Genomic DNA, 20,751 nt, shown 5'->3' on the forward strand with positions numbered 1-20,751 from the left:
AATGCATTTAAGAAATTTGTACTGATTTGTAAAGGGGATAAAAAATGTTTATACTATAACAATTTTGCCAAAAGAGTTCAAGCATTAATACAAAAAAAAATAGTTTCGCTTCAAAGAATTATTCTTGATGTGTTTTTTGAAGATGTTTCAAACGGGAAGTTTGATTTCTGCTGTGCAAGGTCTCTTTATGTCTCTCTTTTGGTCTAATTTTAGTCAAATTTAAGTGGAAAAAAATAAACATAAATTGCTGAAGTTGAAAACATACATTTAAATAGCTTTATTTCCCGATCTTGATCGATCAATTTTCACCTTGTTAATTACATCCTTATTTTGGCTTATGGGTTGAAATATCATTTTGCGTTGAATCGCTTCATTTGGTATACTTTTATCCGAGGAAAAAATTCTCAGCTTACGAAACAGTGACGCAAATATTTACTTAAAATATGTCAACGGAATATCGCATACCCCGATAAGCAAACATATATACACAGAATGTCAACGGTGCCATTACAAGATGTGAACCTCGTCAAAATTACCAGTGTATGATAAGAAGATAAACTTCCCTTCTGATGAAGTAGAATTTTACCACACTAGTCAACATGTCTACCTATGTAACAAAGTGGAAAATATTTTCCAGCATGATTGATTACTGTAAGTGATTTTTTTCCTCTGTAACGTTTAATATCAATAGAATTTGCTAGTTGCTGAAGTAGGCTACGATTAAAAGTTCACGAGTTTTCAGTCTTTTTCCAGAAGATAAGAATTTATGTTTATGCATATAATGAGCAGTATGGTTTTGGGATTTTGATCCTTTATCATTTATTAAAGTTTGGGCTATCAAATATTGTATAGATGCAGTTGATTGTCTGTACTAATGCTGATGTATAAAAGTTAGAAACACAAATAAAACTTTAAAAAGCGTTTACTACAAGTATCATTAGATGTTCTATTGCAGAAATTTTGAGTTTCCCATGTTAATTAACTTTTCCTCTAGTGCATTTGAATTATAATGCTTTACTTTGTTTTGCATGAGAATATTGTTTTTTTTTTTAATTCATACTTGCTTTTACATTCCTGTATGTGCACGCATAATGTATTAGTCATTTTAACTAAGCAAATATGTCTATTGTTAAATCAATTGTGATTGAAATTCTTCAAAAATCAAGATATATGTACATTTATACTATAATTAAAATACTGGAGAAAATTAATTTAAAATCATGTACATCAAATGTAAAAGCTTATGATTTCTTTATAACTGACGTACTTTATTGCAGCAAGTATAAGATTCATTCAAAACAACAACAAAGTCCAAAGTTTTGCCACCATACTAAGATTTTCTTCTTTCATTTGAGACCTTTCAAGTTCCAGAAATAATTAGTAAATTAACATTCTGAAATCATTTATTCAATTTCCCAAAGATCAAAAAAAGAAGAAGAAGTAAGTTCCAATTAATTTATTCCATATTAAACTTGACAAAGCTTACCCCAAGAAACATTCTTTTAGCCATGATTACATTCAATAATGCATATTTTTGGTAAATGTACATGATCATTTGCAAAACAGATATATTGAAGATCGCCTTATTTTTAAAAGGGTTAAAAGGACGTTAAAAGTGCGTACTTAATAAATTAAAAAGGAAAACTTATTTATCGCTTAATACTCCAAAGCTTTAACGCAAAGTATACGTGTCAGTTGGTTAATGAAACATATCAGAATGTGTGAAGTTTATCATACCTGTATTATGTTTGGAGTTAGGCGTCTTAAGGTCAAGATCTAGTAAATAACTTTAGGCTAATTATTTGATTCATTTGCTCATAATCAATTTAATGATAGAAAACTAATGAAAAAAGTATTTTCATGACATTCAATTTGAAATCATATGAAAAGTAAACCGGATACCTATATTAAATTTGATATTGGTTTAAAGAAGAGGCCATGAACATACTAATTACCGTTTTCTGTGAGACTGTAGGCAAATACATTGTTTGCATATGCATGAAATTTTTCATTGAAAATGACAGTTTAAAATGCACAGTCAAAAGCCCCGAAACACCTTATTTGACCAAGCTAAATACACATGAATTTACATATATAGGCATCCTGAATACTCTGATTCCTGATCAAATAATGATACTAATGAAAAAAGTCAGACACGAGAAGAAGAGAAGACCCATACGAAATACATTGTTTGCAAATGAAATTCTTGTAAGCACAGTCAAAGTCAAATACACATGTACATATATACAGACTTTTATTTGTACAACCTTATGAAAAAAAAAACAGTCAAAAGAGTATTTAATTCTTTAAATTGAAATCGAATATAGTATAGGATGGTTCTTGGAAAAAAAAACTTCACGAGTTCAGGGAAAGCTGGTGACACATGGCAGACGAAGTAATAGTCATCATCAAAATTTCATTAGATTCCTGTTTAAAAGCTGCAATCACCCTGTCGACCAGTTTTGATATCTGGACAGCTTTCGACGCATTATCTCAGAGTGGAAAATATTTGAGAGATTATTTGCAATTAATTTCCGTTCAAAAAGTATTTTTTATCAATGTCAATATTTTTGTCATCTCAAATTGCGTGAATGGCACTGAGTTGCCATCAAACAAATTACATTATGCAATGCAATAGTGTTTGATGGGTTTGAAGATTTCCCTAAGTGACCATCGCATTGAACATGATGTTGTGCACGAACGGGTATCCCCCCAAAAACGATTCACCGAATGATACTAAGTTTCATCAGACTAAAACGGTAGGGACGAATACACCACGTGAAGTCTAGAGATTGCCCTCATTTGTTTACTTTACGAGAGCTTGGGTAAGGCTCAGTGATCGGACATTTTATAGATGCTAGGGAGTTTTTGATAAGCAGTTTGCAGGAGCTTGAATGATCAAGTATTGATAGTAAAGCTTCTGTATGTTTCATCAAATATAACTAGAAGATCTGGGTGAAAGTTAAAGCACGTGTGACTGTTTACAAACGTCTTAAAGTTATTGACAAGAGTTTCGCCGTCCCTCCCGAGCAATCTATTGAAGAATAATTAATCACCGGCAATCTTTTGTGGAGTAAACATGGAGTTCATATTGAAATTCGGATTATCCTTCCTAATTTCTACATAGTCTTCTATTTAACGATAAAGTTATATGAATATCAGCTGATTTAGGATTTTGACCTTCTGAAGACAAGGGCTCGAAGTACTTTTGGCTAGAGTTATCCGAGTACCCATTTTTTCAAACTGGATTAAATGTGTAAATCATCGATCAGGTAAGAATCTGAAATAAAATTATTTAAACAAACTTTATTGTAACAGCATTTTTTCTTACACATTCAATTTGTAATAAAATCTTTACTTAAAATGGATTCATTCTTCCTTATATTTCCAGTTCACTGCAGATTGCATTTAAAGTAGAGTAGTAAAATCGAAGTGATAAATCAAAATAGATGTTTTAGTGCTGAAAATAGTTGTTTGTTTCTGTTTATCATTATAATCCAATTTCCGATTCTATCACCGCGGACGACATCATATCCGTGTTTCGAGTGTTAAAGTTTCCTTAAGCTTTACGAACCTGCATCTCCTCCGGGAGAAACAAAGAATGATGCATGTAAATTTTATTTTAATCTTTGGAAAATGAATAATCCTTACATGAATAATTGCAAAATGAATGCATTTTTCTGTTTGTAAAGTGATTGTATTGAAGCTGGAAATAATTTTCTGCCGCAATTTTTTTTTTGGCTGTAAAAAAGGATACATGGCATGTGTTTTTTCACAAATCATTTTAACTAGATACAGAACTTGTTAAATACACCTGTGAGGCGAATAAATTTGGTGTTTTGTTGGAAGCGGGACAAACCCAAATCTTAAGTTTGTAAATAGAAATCGAAACTTGAAAACTAGACCTGTTAATTTCCATCTCAAACTATGCATGTAACATCTAAGTGTACTTTTCATGCTTTGAATAACATTTTATCCTGTACTTGCTTCCCTAAAATAGCAAGACAAGTGGTGTTTCCTTTTCCATTAAATCCAAAAGTTTTCTTTAAAGAAAATCTTTAAGTTTTTTTTTTTTTTTTTTTTTTTTTTTTTTTTTTTTTTTTTGGAGAAGGCGAAGTCTAGCTTCATTTCATTCCTTTTCATTATGATTTACTTTGCTTAACACTGCTGTAATATTATAAATATGTAGTAATTGTACGCTCTTGTTAGGTAATCCATAGTATGAATAACACTTCTATTTGTTTAATTAAAGTTAAGCGCTAATTTATAGATGAAATATTCGGAGATAGCGAACAGTATTCGAGCTCAAAAGTCCATTAAACATTACAAAATAGGAGCAGAGCAAACACGAACCTCTGTACATCAGAGGTGGGATCAGATGCCATGGAGGAGTTAGCATCCCTGCCGACCAATCACACCCGCTCTGTGCTCTTTGTCATATTCGGGGAAGAAATGGAAAAAAAATCCATGGACAACTCATTGTGTAAATAATGACCTAACTTTGACTTAATGATAAATTGTATTTGCTGACAAGGTCATTATATCAACCAAAGAACTTGCGAAATGACTTTAAACTAGACTGCTGATATTCTTGCTTCATCAACTTTTTTGTCAATGACTTACCCCATTTTAGAAATTGTTCCTCCGTATCGAAACTGAGAGATATAAACTACGTGTGCACGCGACAAAGGTATATTGCTGCATATGTAAGGGAATTTGACGACTGAAAAGTTTAAGTCATCAAGTTTATCATAAAGCTTTGTTGTTAGATAAACATTTAGGTCTTTTTCTAGTAAAAGATCCAAATATGAAGCAGATGCGTCAGACTTTGTGGTATCTTTTATTTCAAGGTCACTGAGATATATCGTATCGTCATAAAAATGAAAATAACTATTTTTCATGAACAATGCATCGACGATATATCTAAATGTCGAGTTGGAAACGTTTTCTTCTTTTCACGTAAAAGATTTTGAACATATTCTGCTTCATAAGAGTACAAAAATACGCAATTGGTACCCATTAGAATCCCAGTAGATTGTTGGAAGACATGGTTATTCAAAAACCATATATGTAGAATTAATCAGAAACTCTAGCATCTTTTTAATATCTACTTCAGAGTGCTTGCACGAATAATCTGAATGTTTATAACAAATTAAAGTAATTTTGCAAATGACTAATGACAAGGTGAGCTAATTTACGTTCAATTTTTATTGAAAAAGCAGCTGTCAATGATATCAAAAAGCCTGGACTTTAATTTATCGTGGGGAATGGTTGTGTATAAAGTTGGAAAGTCATGAGTTTTCGAGTTGTTTATTTTGGTAAAGTTTTACGATTTCAAATATTCCAAAAGTTGGATTTTTTTAGTATCCACATCTGATTTACACCTATTTCCGAATATATTGTTGAACAGTACTCTTAAAGTAAGTTTCTCATTCACTACTGTTAATAGTGTGAGTAGTAAAGAAAGAGGTTTGGTAGAACATTAACTGGAACATGCTTTGTATCTTTGTAACAAAAAAGAACGATTTTGGTTTAAGAATTATCAAAATATATCAGAGTCTGCTTACTAACTGGTAACTTTTTGTGATTCTCGAGTTTTGTTGTACCTTTTTAGCGATACAATATATAATGATAAAATCATCCCTCTTATATTTTTGTCATCTTTCACAAAAAAAGTAAACTTCGACTTCCTTATTAGACACTTGATCTATTTATAGAAAAGATGGTAGAGGTAATGAAAGTATGACAGGCTTCTTAAGTGGAATGCAATATTTTACCCTTAAATTTTCCTGACTTTTCGTCAACTTGGATCATTACAATTTTTTGTTTGTAAAAAGTTTATGCATATTATACAACAACAAAAAATCCTTCGAAATGCAAAATAATTTTCAAATCTTCCATTACCAAAAAAATTTTGAAATATTGTTTGATTGCCATCTCCCGACCTACTGGCTAAGAATGACCAGACTAAACACTTTTCTTATCTTCTAGAAATTATTATTTTCAATCCCTTTTAATTTCTGAATTTATAATGAAATATTTTTGGAGGAAATATGGAACGCCAACACTGCCTTATAGCATACAACTATGCATTTATTATGTCAATTTATCATTACGTGATGTGAACATATCTTTACGTTATGTCAATTCTTTATGAGATTATGTAAAAATATCTTTACATCATGTCAATGCTGCATTACATGAAGTAAATACACCCTTTCATTATGTCAGCACTTCATAACTTGAAGTCGAAAATTCATTATGTGAAGCGATAATGTGTTTACATTGTGTTAAAACTTTATTACGTGAAATGAATGTTTCTTTACATCATTTCATTTCTTTAATATGAGAGGTCAAAATTGCATTACGTCAAGTGAATTGTGTTTTATAATTAAACTTATCATTACATGAAGTCAAAAATCCATTCCTTTTCGAGAGTGTATATTTTTATTATATCAAAGCATTATTACATGATATGGGTTTATCTTTATTTTACGGCGAGAGCATCATGATGTGAGGTGAACACATCTTACCTTTATGTCAGTGCTTTATTACGTGGTGTAAAAAGTGTATGACATTATGTGAACATATCTTTATATTATATCAACACTTTATCACATTATGTCAAAACTCCATTCCGTGATGTGGATATATAATTACGTTATGTCAACTCTTTCTTATGTGATCTTAAAATATCTTTATATTGTGTTAACTCTTTATCATGTTGATTCCAAAAGTGCATTACCTGATGTAAAAATACATTTACATTATCTCAAAGCTGTATATCTGGTATAAAATGAATGTTGACGACCGTGTTTTTATGACTGGTAAGAGGGGGGGGGGGTCCTGATTGATACGGAAGAATTAGAGGCACAAAATATCAACCCCCCTCTTTTCCCAAACATAACTTTACAATAGAAAATGTAATGTTCATTGAAAGTACAGCCCCCACCCCCACTTTTTGTTGAAGTATAGTCCACTGAGGGTAATGTAGTATATCTGACAAAAAAATTAGGACTGATCGAAGTTGGACCCCCCTCCCCGAAATAGGATTTTTTCGGGCTTGGATTAGACAATTTTTTTTTGGCTTCTCAAGTTTTTTTTTCGGGCGAATATTTTTTTTCTGGCTAACCCCCCTCTCCTTTCGAAAAAGATGATACGTCACGCACTGGAATTAGTAATTTTTTCAACTATTCCAGGGCCAGAATTCTATTACAAAAAATCTACCAATCCCTCATCTAAATCAATTGAATATGCCTTAGTAAGCATGCATGAACACATGTCAGTAGCGGATATGAGAATCTTGAACAAAAAAAATTGTCCAAGCCTGAAGGGGGACGGTTTATGGTTGGAGACCAAGGGGAAAGCAGAGAAGCTCTCAGGCTTTATAGTTTTATAAAAAAAAGTTTTCAACTTAATTCAGCTAAACTTAATGTGAAACTAATGCAATGTCCTACAAAGTAAAACCAATAAATTTATTAATTTTTTGTACATGTAGATTTTGGTCACTAAAGATGGTAGGGCGGGATTTTCCCCTCCCCCCAACCCACCAGTGCACGTGTGTTATACGATGTGTTTACACTTTTAAAAAAAAGGAAAGTTCAAGACTGATAAAAAAAATTATGACAATGTTCTTAGTAAGATCAGAAGTTTAAGACTTTTATCCAAAAAAAAAAAAAAAACCAAACAAATAAACAAAGAACAATTTAAAATAAAAAGAAAAAAAATTGCTGCACGACTCATAATATTTGATTTATTTAATTATCAGATTAAAGTAAACGCCATTGAATTTCGACGTGACTTTAATTCACAGTCGCAGTGTTAAGGCTTTGCACGTTTCAAGATTGTCAATCCTTTGTCGCTTAAAATTTTTATTTAAAGATGCCATTCCCAAATCGCTGAGATTTCTTCTACGGCAATTTTCTCTCCCGCCAATTTTAGTGCTCTCGGAACGCGGAAAATACAATCGGAATTCCTCGGATGACTCGTACCTATAACGTTTGAATGGAGCGTAGCGGAGTCAGCCGAGGATTGCCGATTGCGGAAAATACGGTATGCTCATATAAAGGCCGAGGATACCCGTGTTCGCATAACGTAATAGTGAATCGACATAATGTAGTAGTGTGAGTTAATATCATAAAGAATTGACATAATGTAATGATAGGTTAACACAATGTAATTGTTGTTTAATTAAATGTCATGAACAGTAAACATAACGAAATGCAAATGCAAGAATGTGTAAATGTCTTAAAGTGTTGACATAATGTAAAGGAAGGTTTACACGATGCAATAGTAGTGTGGGATAATATCATAAAGAATCGACACAATATAATGGAAGGTTGACACAATGCAGTAGTAGTGTGGGTTAATGTCATAAAGAGTTGACATAATATAAAGGAAGGTTGACACAACGCAATAGTAGTGTGAGTAAATGTCATAAAGAGTTGACATAATGTAATGGAAGGTTGACACAATAAAATAATAGTGGGAGTAAATGTCATAAAGAGTTGACATAATGTAAAGGAAAGTTCACACAATGCTATAGTAGTATGAGTTAATATCATGTAGAGTTGACATAATGTAATAGAAGGTTAACACAGTGTAATAGTTGTGTGAGTAACTGTCATATGGAGTTGACATAATGTAATTGAAGGTTGACGCAGTGCAATTGTTGCGTTCTGCTATAAGGCAGTGACGGCGTTCCATAAGGAAAGTTTCCGCACCTGCCCTGGTGACTGGCCCTTATTTTAAGCAAGACTCGGAAGACGGCAAACAAATATTATTTTTAAAAGTAATGGGAATCGAAATTCGAAAAATAGGCCTATTTATATCCCAAACTAAGCAAGTAATATCAAAGTGTAATCTATTGGCTATGAATAACATTTTACCTTGTATTTGCTTCCTTAAATAGTTAGATAAGTACGTGGTTTTTTCCTTTTCTACTAATTTCAAAAGGTTTTTTTTTTTGCTGAATATTTTACGCTCTTTGGGAGAAGTCGGAAGTCTAGCTTCATTTCAAGCTTTGTATTTCTTATATATTCTTTACTTGATACTACTGCAATATTTATTATGGTTGAATAACACTTTTTTTTATTAAAGTTAAGCGCTAATTTAAAGATGTAACAGCAAAGAACGATTTGGGTTAAGAAACCTGAAATATATCAGAGTCTGCTGACTACACTTGTAGCATTTTTTCATTCTCGAGTTTTATCGTACCTTTTCAGTAATACATTATATAATGATAAAATCGACGTTCTTATCTCTTTGTCATCTTTCACAAGAATTGTTAATTCGACTTCCTTGTTAGAAAAGTTCAAGATTTATAAAAAGACAGCTGTCACTTGATCTATTTATAGTGAAGGAAGATGGTAGATTTAGAGGTGATGAAAGTATGACAGGATTTTTAAGTGAAATGCAATGTTTTACCCTTAAATTTGCCTGACTTTTCGTCAACTTGGATCATCACAATTTTTTGTTTTTAAAAAGTTTATCATATAATACAACAACAAAAAATCCCTAGAAATGCAAAATAAGTTTCAAATCTTCCATTCCCCAATAAATCTTGGAAAAATTGTTTGGTTGCTCTCTCCCGACCTACTGGCTAAGAATGACCCGACTAAAAACTTTTCTAAGTGAGAAACCTCGAAGAAACGATAATTTTCAATCCCGTTCAATTTCTGAATTTCTAAAGTTTGTTTTATTTTTACCCAAAATTTTGTTGCATATACTGTATTATTTAGGTTGTATATATCCAGGCACATAGGAAACAATTTCAGGTCGGGGAAGGAGTGGGCAATTAGTTTCAATTTGGATGGTCACTAATTACAGTATTACCAAGCAAATTAAAATTCCTTGACGAGAAGAAAAGTTCATTAAATGTTTCATAAATCCACAAAGAAACTTTGTTTTGCAGTATTCTTTAGAACAGCACAATTAAGAGAGGGTTCACCCCCCCCCCCCCCCACCACCACCACCCACACACACACATGAAAAGTTAGTTGATTCGTGATGTAGTGTTGTTTTACTTCTAGTTCTAAATTTGTACTCACATGTGTACGCTGAGGAATGCTCACGTAAAAACATCAACTTCAATATGTAAAGAAATACAGATCATAGTAGCAGTTGTTTTAATTTTATAAACAGTGAAAAATATGAATAATGAAAAGAACCAACTTGAAAAATAATAGAACACTTACAATATATGTATATACGAGTGTATGCAATTACCGAGAAAATCTCAGAGTTTTCCTTAAATATTTAATGTCACTTCTACTTTTTAAAATGGTTAATATTCAATGCCATTTCTGTTTTTTAAATCGGTTAAGTTTTGGTTGCGAACTTAGAACAGTGTCCATGCAAACGGTGGCTTTGGAATTTCATGAAGTATAAGTACATGTTCATAGCTTACTTTTTTGGTTTAAAGAAGTCATTTTGCGTCAAAAAAAAATCGATTGATTGCCTTGCAATTACGGATGATAGTTGTAGAGTTAATCTTTCATATATTTTTTTTCTCTCTGATAAGTCGATATTTTAGTGTGACATATTGCATGCTGACAAGCAATTTGATTCATTACAAAAGAGAATCTCACACAGATGCAAGAGCTGGTCCCATGAAACTTTTTTCATATAACTATTGTTTTATTTCCTGAAAGATAGCACAGGAAATTAATATTTTAAACTTAATGGTACATTGTTGTATGTTTGAAATGTAATTGTGTAAATGGGCATCATCAAAGAGTTTGCCATTCAGATTTTTTGCAGTAATTTCTTTATTTTCTTTTATACCCTCTAGCTTTTGGAGATATATTCTAAAATAAAGTTGGGGAGACCAGTGTTCATTCATTTTTTTTTAATCTTGGAAGCTGTTTATATTTTTATTGTCTTTAAATTACTCTTCCAACAAGCTTTTTAATTGTCTTAAATGTCACGAGGGCTTTCGTAATTTATAGTTCTTTGTTATTTGAATGAAATAATTTCTAATTAAAACACCCCCACTCGTTTGTTTTCTGTTGAGATAACTCGTAGAAAAAATAATAAACTTTTCAAGTTTGGCTCACTTTGATTCTGTGTATTAGCGTGAAGCAAAATCCGAAGTAGAAAAATGAGTTAGTGAGCACAATTTTGAGTTAAAGGGCAAATTAAGTCATATGAATATCAGACTACTATCAGACTAGTATTTCATATGATTTTCACAGACAATGAATGAATTTTTCTTTATAATTACTTATGGAACAAAACTTTTCTTAAAATTTTTAAAGACCATCAAAACCACAAAAAAAAGAAATTAAAATGCTTACAGATAATAGAAGGTGAATGGGTGAATGAGTTCCTAATGGGGGAATGAGTTAATATGCATGGGTTGGGATTCTTCGTTAGAGGCAATCGCCTATAAGTAGAGAAATTAAAAGTATCGCTGCATTAAACAAACCTTGAACCATCCATTTAATTAGTATCTTATAATTGTTTTTTAACTGATCATATTTAAAGCTTTTTTAAGATTGGTGAACTTCAGAATATCTGTATTTATATTGTAATTGTCAATCGTGTAGTGTACACGCACATTTTTAACACGTTTCCTAGAGAAAGAAAACAATCAAGGGGAAAACAATAAATGGTAAATATCCTTATTTATATATAATTTCAGGTCGTACAGACGATGGTATTAGACAGAAAAATGGAAAGTACAGAGGTAACAAGTTACCACGTCACGCAACCAACGGGTTTGTTCTCTCTACTCAACACTAATGGCATAACGCAAGATCTTACCACAATCATGGCGGACGATCGGACTCGAATGGATAATCCTTGTGATTCTTTCAACAAAACCGGATGTCGTCAGGAAGGAATGGGAATCAGTCTTTCTACTCCCATTATCATGTTTACTACTGGAATTCTGGGAAATATTCTAGCACTTGTAGTGTTGTATACGTCACGCAAAGAGGCCAAAAGGACGGTATTTTACACATTACTGGCCGGATTGGCTTGGACAGATTTGATTGGCCAGCTAATGACGTCACCGATTGCAATTGTTGTGTACGCCAACAATTTAAAATGGGTAGGAGGGAAACCCCTTTGTCGTTATCATGCTTTTGCTATGATCCTATTTGGAGGCTTAACGCCCCTTCTTGTGTGTGCTATGTCAGTAGAACGATTACTTGCTCTACGGTTTGCTTATTTCCATGCAAGAGTTGCCACGAAGAAAAAGGCTTTTATAGCTATCGCAGCTTGTTGGATTATTGTGATGTTTTTCTGTTCATGGCCATTTGTTGGAATAGGAAGCTATGAAATTCAATTTCCAGGATCTTGGTGTTTTTTGAACTTTCATAAAGAAAGTGTGAGTGACATCATATATGCATCAATATTTGCATCAACCAATATTGTGATAATTTTATTGAACCTCGGGTGTAATATCGCTGTTGTTGTGACATTACTACAAATGAGACGAAAAAGGGTGGCGAACAATTCACCGTATTGTCACAGGAGACACAACACGAATCAGAGTAAAACAAAGTCAATAAAGAGAGAAGCTGAAACTCAGATGGTCATTTTCCTGTGTGCTATCACTCTTGTCTTCACAACTTGTTGGTTGCCAATCAATGTAAGTTTCAAAAATTAAGTTGTTATACCATTTATTTTTATTTTCAATTTTTTTTTCAAAAAAAAATTACATTGTTAAACATTTTCGATGTGGTCATAAAAAAAAACTAGAGGTACTGTGAGCTCTGAGCTCACAAAATGATACTCCCGCCTTCCGTATGATTATAGTGGCAAATTCCATGTTTTGCTGTGGGAGACTCGAAATAAGTGTCAGATCAAAATGTTAAATAGGAGGTCATATGGCATTTTTAAATAAAGAATCTGTGAAATATAAGTATTCAGTGATATAGGAGGAGTTGCGGATATTATAGAAAGAATGACACTGTCGATGTTTTTCTATAGGAAACACGAAATATGTGCCTGATCGAAAAGTAAAATAGGACATGCGGATAAGAGAAGGGTACCCTTCAATTTTATAGAAAGAATGGCACTGTCAATGTTTTTCTATGGGAAACACGAAATATGTGTCCGATCGAAAAGTAAAATAGGACATGCACGATGGCAATATGTAACAAAAATATTCTGCGAAAGTGGGAGGTTATATAGTGATCGGGATGTCCGTCCTTCCTTCTGTCTAGCTGTACCTCCGTCTGTTACGCTTTGGGATAGCTATCTCTTATCCGCAAATCCTCGTATACCACTGAATGAATCTTAATGATGCTTTCATAGAATCTTTCAGTTTGTTACATAGCTCCATTGTGCACCTCATACTTTACTTTCTTTATCCGATATATATTTTGGGTTTTCCATTACAATAATATTGAAGGGTACCCATCTCTTATCGGCAACTTCGCGGATTCTTTATAATATAATTGCCATTGCACATCTCCTATTTCACTTTTTTGATCTCTATTTCGGGGTTAACCATCAGTTTCCCAGAGCCTGGATTTTGCCATTAGGTTCATATGGGAGGCGGGATGGGGTATCATTTAGTGAGTTCAGTACACAAAGTTCCTCTAGTTGTGATGAAAATAATTTAATTACAACGGACTTTTTCAAACGCAAAGAAAGGTCTTTTTAAAGATGTAGCTAACTCGTGCATATAACTCGTTTTAACGAGGTACTTAATCCGGTATAAAGAGATAATCATCTCGTGTAACGAGATAACTAACTCGTAAAAATGGGAAAACTGTCTCGTTATAAAGTAATGCTACATTTTTTTTAAATAGAAACTTATCTTTTTAATAAGTTTATAAAGAAAGTAACGTGAAAAAACTATTTTTAATTACTCAAAAATGAGTTTATCCAGCTTTTGTTAATATACAAAACCACGGATTTCGTATTCTCTCGTTTGTTTGTATGCATATTGTTTAACGTCCCTCTCGAGAATTTTTCACTCCTATGGAGACGCCATGCACCACTTGCCGGTGGAAAGCTGCAAATTTTGTCCTATATTCGACACTTACGGCCATTGAGCAGCGATGGATCTTTTTTGTGCCAGCATCTACTGGGTAATGGGATCTCGGTTTATATGGTCTCATCCGAAGAACCGGCCTGGAAAATTACCCTCACTAATGACTTATATGAATCAATAAACTTTGGTCAAAATACTTATTGCATTATTATATTCGGTATCTGTCAAAGGAAATCCCAATCAACACAGATGCTACTTTTAATTCAATGTCGTAAAAAAAGTCGAATCTCGATCGTGAAACTTATTAATAGTATTCAAGATAATCTCGACTAATTTTTTGGTTTTATCAATTATTCATAACTATCACCTTAATCTGGAAGATCTTTTCCTTGACTAGCCAAATGTCTGGTAGCATACAGGAGTTTTACCTACGTCTGGTAAAAAAATCACTGCTTTTAGATGCAGATATCTTGAAATCTTCGATGCTCATTACTCTCTGTACACTTACACGATCATAATGCAACAGACAAGTGCAAAATTAAAAGGATAAAATTCTTCAGTTTAATGAGTACACAACATTCTTATGAGCAAGGCATTAAAGAAGATATGCATGTACATGTTAAAAAAAAAACTCATCTGCTCTTTACATAACCTGTAAATATTGTTTAGCATCTCGTAGAAAATTTTCCACTGTCACGGGAATTTATGAACGAATTAATTGCATTCTTAAAGTATTTTTTTTATTTCAGATAAACATCATTATAAATCAGATCACAGGTGTAACAAATAGGAAAGCAGATCTCCTGGGTGTTCGATTTGCAGGAATAAATCAAATTCTTGATCCCTGGTTGTATGTTCTGTTGCGGAAAGCACTGATCTTGAAGCTAGTGAAATATCTTCACCAGAAGCTCTGGAGCCGCTCTAAAATCGACGGAACTGGTAGACAAATCTTACACTCTTACGAAAATGTTCCAGTTGATAGAGAACATATCTCACTCGGTGCGCTCGACGATCTTCAAATCAAAGTTTTGTGTGTGAGCAATGACAAGCATCCATCTAACCACGATTGTGAAAAAGAAATGGAAAGTAGTGACGAAAGTATGTCGAGCGTGTCAAATCTCATTTCAGCAAACCAACATACAGATAGGGGATATCATTCCAATTCATCTGAACTGCGTAAAACTGTAACTCTTAATGACAACACAATACACCAAAATTATAGTGACAATCGGCTCAGTCAGTCTACACAAGATAGTTCTAGAAAAAGAGTCAAGTTAAAACGTATCCATAGTTCCCCTGCTTTTAATTCTACAAAGTGTTCGAAACCCCATAAAAAATATGAAAAACAAAGTAGCTCACATAATGACGACAGTGTAATCACGATATGAATTACAATTCGCAAACTACCATTCAAGTGGGATAAATTGTTTTATTCAATTCACCATTTTCTTGAAAGAAAAAAGTATGTATTTTCAAATGGACGCTCATAAAATATGTACATGGGTCCATGTATAAAAATAAGACAACTGTGATCAAATGAAGGCTATTTCATAGCATCTTTTGTTTAATTTGTTTCAAGTAACATGCTATTTAGCATATGAATTTGTTGTACATTTATTTTTCAAAGTTTTCAAATAAAAGAAAATCCAGATTTCAAGATAGTCCAATCTTAAAGTAGATAAATGTACTTTGCTACATTAACTACGTACAACTGTAGAGTTGGGGTTGCCTAATGGCCAAACAACTATAACTTCAACTTTTCTATAGTCAAGTTCTTTTGTTTAAGTAAAATTATACCATTATCTTCATACTCATTTTTTTCTACTCCAGATGATTCGATACGCAAAGTATGCTCTACATATGAACAGTTTTTACAACGAGACAAACTATTGACAAATAAGTTAATGAAACAAGAATATCAACAGTCTCGTACAAATAAATTCAATTTTTCCCAATTTTTTTAGTTGATACCATGACCTTGTCAGCAAAAACTTTAAGTCGAATGTTGACCGTCGTTTTTAAAATTGTTACATGAAAACTTTTATTTTAACACTGTTTATTTCCGATCATGACAAGGAATTGGTGTGACCCGTCAACAGGAGATGCTTAGTGTTCCCTGGTATCTGATCCGATCCTTGTTGTGTTTGTCGTCAGTGTTTGCTCTACTTCCAATATGAATTGTTTCAGTGGACTTTGAGCTTGATTACTTGACGTGTTCTTCATATTTTATGATGGTACTAAAGTCCATACATTCTGATTTACGTCCTCTTTAAGTAATTTGCGGTCCCATTATCTCTAACACATGAAGCAATAATTTCTACACATTCAAAATTAAAATTTTAATTTCTTCAATTTATTTTTAAGCATATCACCAAAATACTACATTTTATCAGAAAATGACAAAATTACAGTGATCATTTCATCAATAACAAACTGAAGTTTTAGGATAAATTTTTATATTTTCTAAAGGGTAGAGCGCATAACCAGAAATTTTATGGCTTTACGCTGCTTCAAACAACGATCATTTTCCTAGAATTATTCCACACTTTATTGAATAGTCGTTGATAGGATACGATATGCTTTGTTAATCGTAATTAACTCAATAGTTAATCACGAAAGCCGAGATAGATGCTATGAGTGCCTCAAATAAAAACAGAAAATGAGATGAGCCATATGGATAACACGAAAAGCTAATTCACAATCTGAAATTTATGGGATTTTAATCTCATGGAATAAAACACACTCACTTTAGTATAATTTGATCTTGATGTAGGTCATTATAAGGATTAGTTTAATCATTCATCTTCATATTTATGGGAATGGTTGCAACATGATTATTTGTCATCTAAATATTATTTAGATGACATATAACCATGTTGCAACCATTCCCATAAATATTATTTTGTTAATCAAGAAGAAAAAAAATCAGTAATCAAACACAATCCATTTTTATTGATTCATGAATCGTTTTCCAGAGTGATGGCGAATATGAATGTGTACAAGAGAAAATAAATAACAAACACGTGAAAGCTACAAATCAATCAAATCAAACGACTACCACTGTCACAGAATGATGCCAACGAAATCGGTCCACGAGGATGTGTTCTTTGAAAGAGGAGGACAACAAAAAGAAAACAACGTATAAAATGGAAGAAAACGTTTCTTTTTCATAAGACAATAAGACATGGAAACATTCTATTCCCAATTTTTAATTGAGCACACAGTCAAAACCAGTGATGGGGAGGACAGCAGATTTCACGTCACGTCATATCAAAGAAAGAGTTAACACGTCCATGTTTATTTGTTATAACCACATCCTTAGTGTTTGTTGACATCAGGTACTCATTATGCAAAAGATACACAGTTTATAAACAACTCAGTTTCCTCTGGGAAATAAGTCACGAGATCATGATTATCGTTCAATTACTGAAAACTAAATTATACGAAATTATAGTCAAGGGAATTTGATGATATGTAATTCTCACTTTGATCATTTTGAAATTCTCACAAACAATTCAAATTTTAGTAATCTTGGACTCTGTCAAAATACAAAAAAAAATAATATTGCACATCTCAGTGTACCGACAAAATGCAGTAGTAATAACATTTCAAAAGAATTTCACAGAAATTTAAGTAACATCCAATTTAAATCCCTTTATTGCAAATCAAAATCAAAAACCCAGCTGAACTATTAATCCCCTTGTAGTTTACATGTACAAAGTCTTATTAAGAGTTTTAATTAGCTTCACAGAAAGGTCTATATTTAATCTTTTTTTTTACAATAACATCCTTGGGAGGGAGGAAGCACCTTCATCTGTGCTTGTAGAGGCTGTCCCTGGATTTCTGTTGTCTGCTGCAGCCGTATAAGCCTCTTGAAGTTGCTGTTGTCTTATTACTCTTTCTTCTATTCTTCCTTCATCTGTTTTCACCTCTTTAAATGAGTAGTTTCTAGGCCTGTTCTGACTGCTGCAAGTGCTTCCAAACAATACAATGTATGTATCAACGCCGAAAGTTTTTGTCACGTCTAAGAAGTGGGGATGTGAACGATGTACCCTTCATTGACTGCTTAGTGTTCTCTATACAGGATATCCTAGGACATGCGTCCTTCATCTATTCTATGCACTTGACTTATTCAACAAGACAGAGGAGGGTGTTCATAAAATATATTCATGTACCTGCTTTTAATGACACATTGTTGTTGATCCGTCTTGTCGGGTGTACCAAGGATTCTCCATTAGTGTTGTTCCATGGAATCAGATTGTTTAATTTCCCATACAGCTTTGGATATATTGACCGGTGTTGGTGCGGCTTAACTGATGTATTCACTGCTTTTGATGTCTAGAGGTTGTGTCTGTAGCTTAAGAACTCTGGTATTAGAATGAGTTGAGACTTCCAGTTGTTCCACTCTTTGGTGTAATTGGTGTTCCTTGGCCTATGTCCTGAGTCTTTTGGACTAAAAATTAGCCCAAATAGATAATATATTCTTGAAAACTCGTCCATCAGTTTCTGGCGTTCAACCTGAGTATTAAAAGCAATTGCTCTTTTATATGCCTATACATTTGAATGTCTCCAATAGCGACATTCCTTTCCTTAGATTAAGAACGCAAGTAAACCATAAAGAGGCAGCAATCTATCTAATGTGAAGGTAGATTATTTGATGACCCAAAAACAAATTGAAAAAAAAGAGCAAAGCAGATTTTAAACGCTTTAGGAATAGTATACACCCTACTTAAATCCACGTACTACTCCAACGTCATCTGAGATGTCGCCGTCAAACTGAAAGATGCTTATTGAAATGTCGTAAATTTACTTTACTAAGCTCTGCAGTTTAGGTGGGCAGTATCTCGAAAAGGCGTTTCCTGATTGTTCGGTCGACCACCTATGTCAGATTGATGAATGCAATGTAAAGTAGATTGCTCTGCGTACTGCACTTTTGAAGTAAGAAGATGACTATATTCGCTTATGTTTTGTTCACATGAGAAAAATTCATAGCCGTTTAAATAACATTTCAAAGCAATTTGTATCAATTTAGAATTTCCAGGTCTATTTTTAGATCAATGTAGAGGAAATAAATCCTTATATTCACCTGGAACGTCACGTGTAGGTAAATATAACGTAGTATTTCTTCCACATAGTTGGATCTCTGCCAATCAGAAAAATAGGAATATTCAATCATATAATAATGCTAGTTGTTTGACTTTGTCCAATTCAACATTGCCTAACTTAGACTTGAGACAGGTGTATTTATATGTGGTTGGATAAACTATACTTTCTAAGTGCCATTGTACATGTATAGTCTTGATGTTTCCTGTGCCTGAACGTCTTTCGTATGGAGCTGCAGAGACTAGTCTAATAGCCATTTATCCATTTCCTCAATGTACAAGGGATGTTCAATAAATAATGTCCTCGGTGCTCGGAAAGAAACCAAAAACGTTTTTCAATGATTTAGTCTTAATGATTTCTTTTAAATGCTCTCTTTGATTAAAATCGATGTCCGTAACATTTTTATCAAATTTTTTTTATTGTTTTAGAACACATTTTTGAGTATGGCCCTTCGTAAACTGAAATATGGTAGATCCTATGATTTCCTGGACTTGTTTCTTCTTCCTGAAAGGTGTTTTTTTAAGTTTGGAAAATGAAACAAGTCAAAGGGTGAAAGATTTGGCGAATATTGTTGGTGTGAGAAAACATTAACGATCTGTTTATCTCGAAAACTCCTTTACTTTTCATGGCGTGTGGGTTTGGACGCTGTAATGAAGAAATTTAAAGTATTTGATTCCTGATTCTGGTTCCATCCTTTCATAAACCTTTTGATTTTTTGCAAAATTTTGCTTTGTAGATTTCTCCAGAAATTGAGTCGTCTCCCCGAATAAGAATTTGAACGACAAGACCATCAATATTTAAGAAAATGGCATATAAAACTGTTTTTGTGATTTAGCAATTCTTTGCTCTTCTCAGACTTTGGCTGTTTTTGTCGAGTGCATCTTATTGTGTTTTTTAAGGTTTAAAGCAATGGATTCAAGTTTCATTATCTGTTTGAATTTCAGACGAACGTGGAAGACTAATTTTTTTTATTTTTTTTAAATAATTGTTTTGATATTCTCACACGCTGTTGTTTTCGCTCATTTTTCAAAACATAGGGTTACCATGGAGTACTAAGCTTTTTTACTGTCAAGTGTTTCTTTTAAACAGTGTAAGCTATACCCCGAAAATGATGCTTATCAATTTTGCTCAGTGTCTTAAAGTCAATCAAACATCACCAGTGTTGATTTGTTGAATTTTGACAAACAGTACATTGCTTGTTGTAAGTCCTTGTTGCCAAGGACGGTACACATTTTCGATGCCCATTATATCATTTTTGTTCATTGAAATCAGTCGATGCATCCGCGAAAGAAAATAGCAAAAGTCCCTCTAGTGATAGTTATCTCTAGAGCGATAATTATGTAAACATATTTCACGTACAGGTTTGTGATAACCACTAAAAAGAAAGTAGAAAGTTGTAATAATTGAATATAAAAGCGGACAATGAAAATGTATTTACGAAGAAAAAATCACTTTTTCCTCATGATATTTACTTATTTAGACAACAATTTATTACCTTTAATCAAAATGTAAGCAGTTTAAACACCAACACTTGGAAAAAATTAAGAAAGACATAAATGAAGTGAAAGGTAATAAGATACTTACAATAGGAGAAATTGGGATTGACAAGCATTTAAAACATTGCATAATCAATTGTAATACGGAGTGTGTATGGTCTTAAGAGTGAATTCAATTCCCCTTAAGGACCCCCCCCAAAA

The 20,751-nt window shown here is 32.9% G+C and overlaps 1 protein-coding gene across 2 annotated transcripts; it reads left to right on the forward strand.

Moving 5' to 3' along the window:
• Positions 1 to 289: 289 nt before the first annotated feature.
• Positions 290 to 15,602, forward strand: LOC134263716 (prostaglandin E2 receptor EP4 subtype-like). 2 transcript variants are annotated; one of them, XM_062746098.1, is made up of 3 exons: positions 290 to 651; positions 11,645 to 12,598; positions 14,701 to 15,602. In XM_062746098.1, the coding sequence occupies exons 2-3, from the start codon at positions 11,657 to 11,659 to the stop codon at positions 15,337 to 15,339; spliced, it is 1,581 nt and encodes a 526-aa protein (XP_062602082.1). In that variant the 5' UTR covers positions 290 to 651; positions 11,645 to 11,656; the 3' UTR covers positions 15,340 to 15,602. The 2 variants fall into 2 exon arrangements, with proteins under 2 accessions (XP_062602082.1, XP_062602081.1); XM_062746097.1 differs by lacking the exon at positions 290 to 651 and adding an exon at positions 2,800 to 3,272.
• The last annotated feature ends 5,149 nt before the right edge of the window (positions 15,603 to 20,751 follow it).

The sequence above is a fragment of the Saccostrea cucullata genome, unplaced genomic scaffold (genome assembly GCF_032062105.1).
Source record: "Saccostrea cucullata isolate Sc308-1 unplaced genomic scaffold, CSIRO_AGI_Scuc_v1 ctg720, whole genome shotgun sequence".
Taxonomy (NCBI): domain Eukaryota; kingdom Metazoa; phylum Mollusca; class Bivalvia; order Ostreida; family Ostreidae; genus Saccostrea; species Saccostrea cuccullata.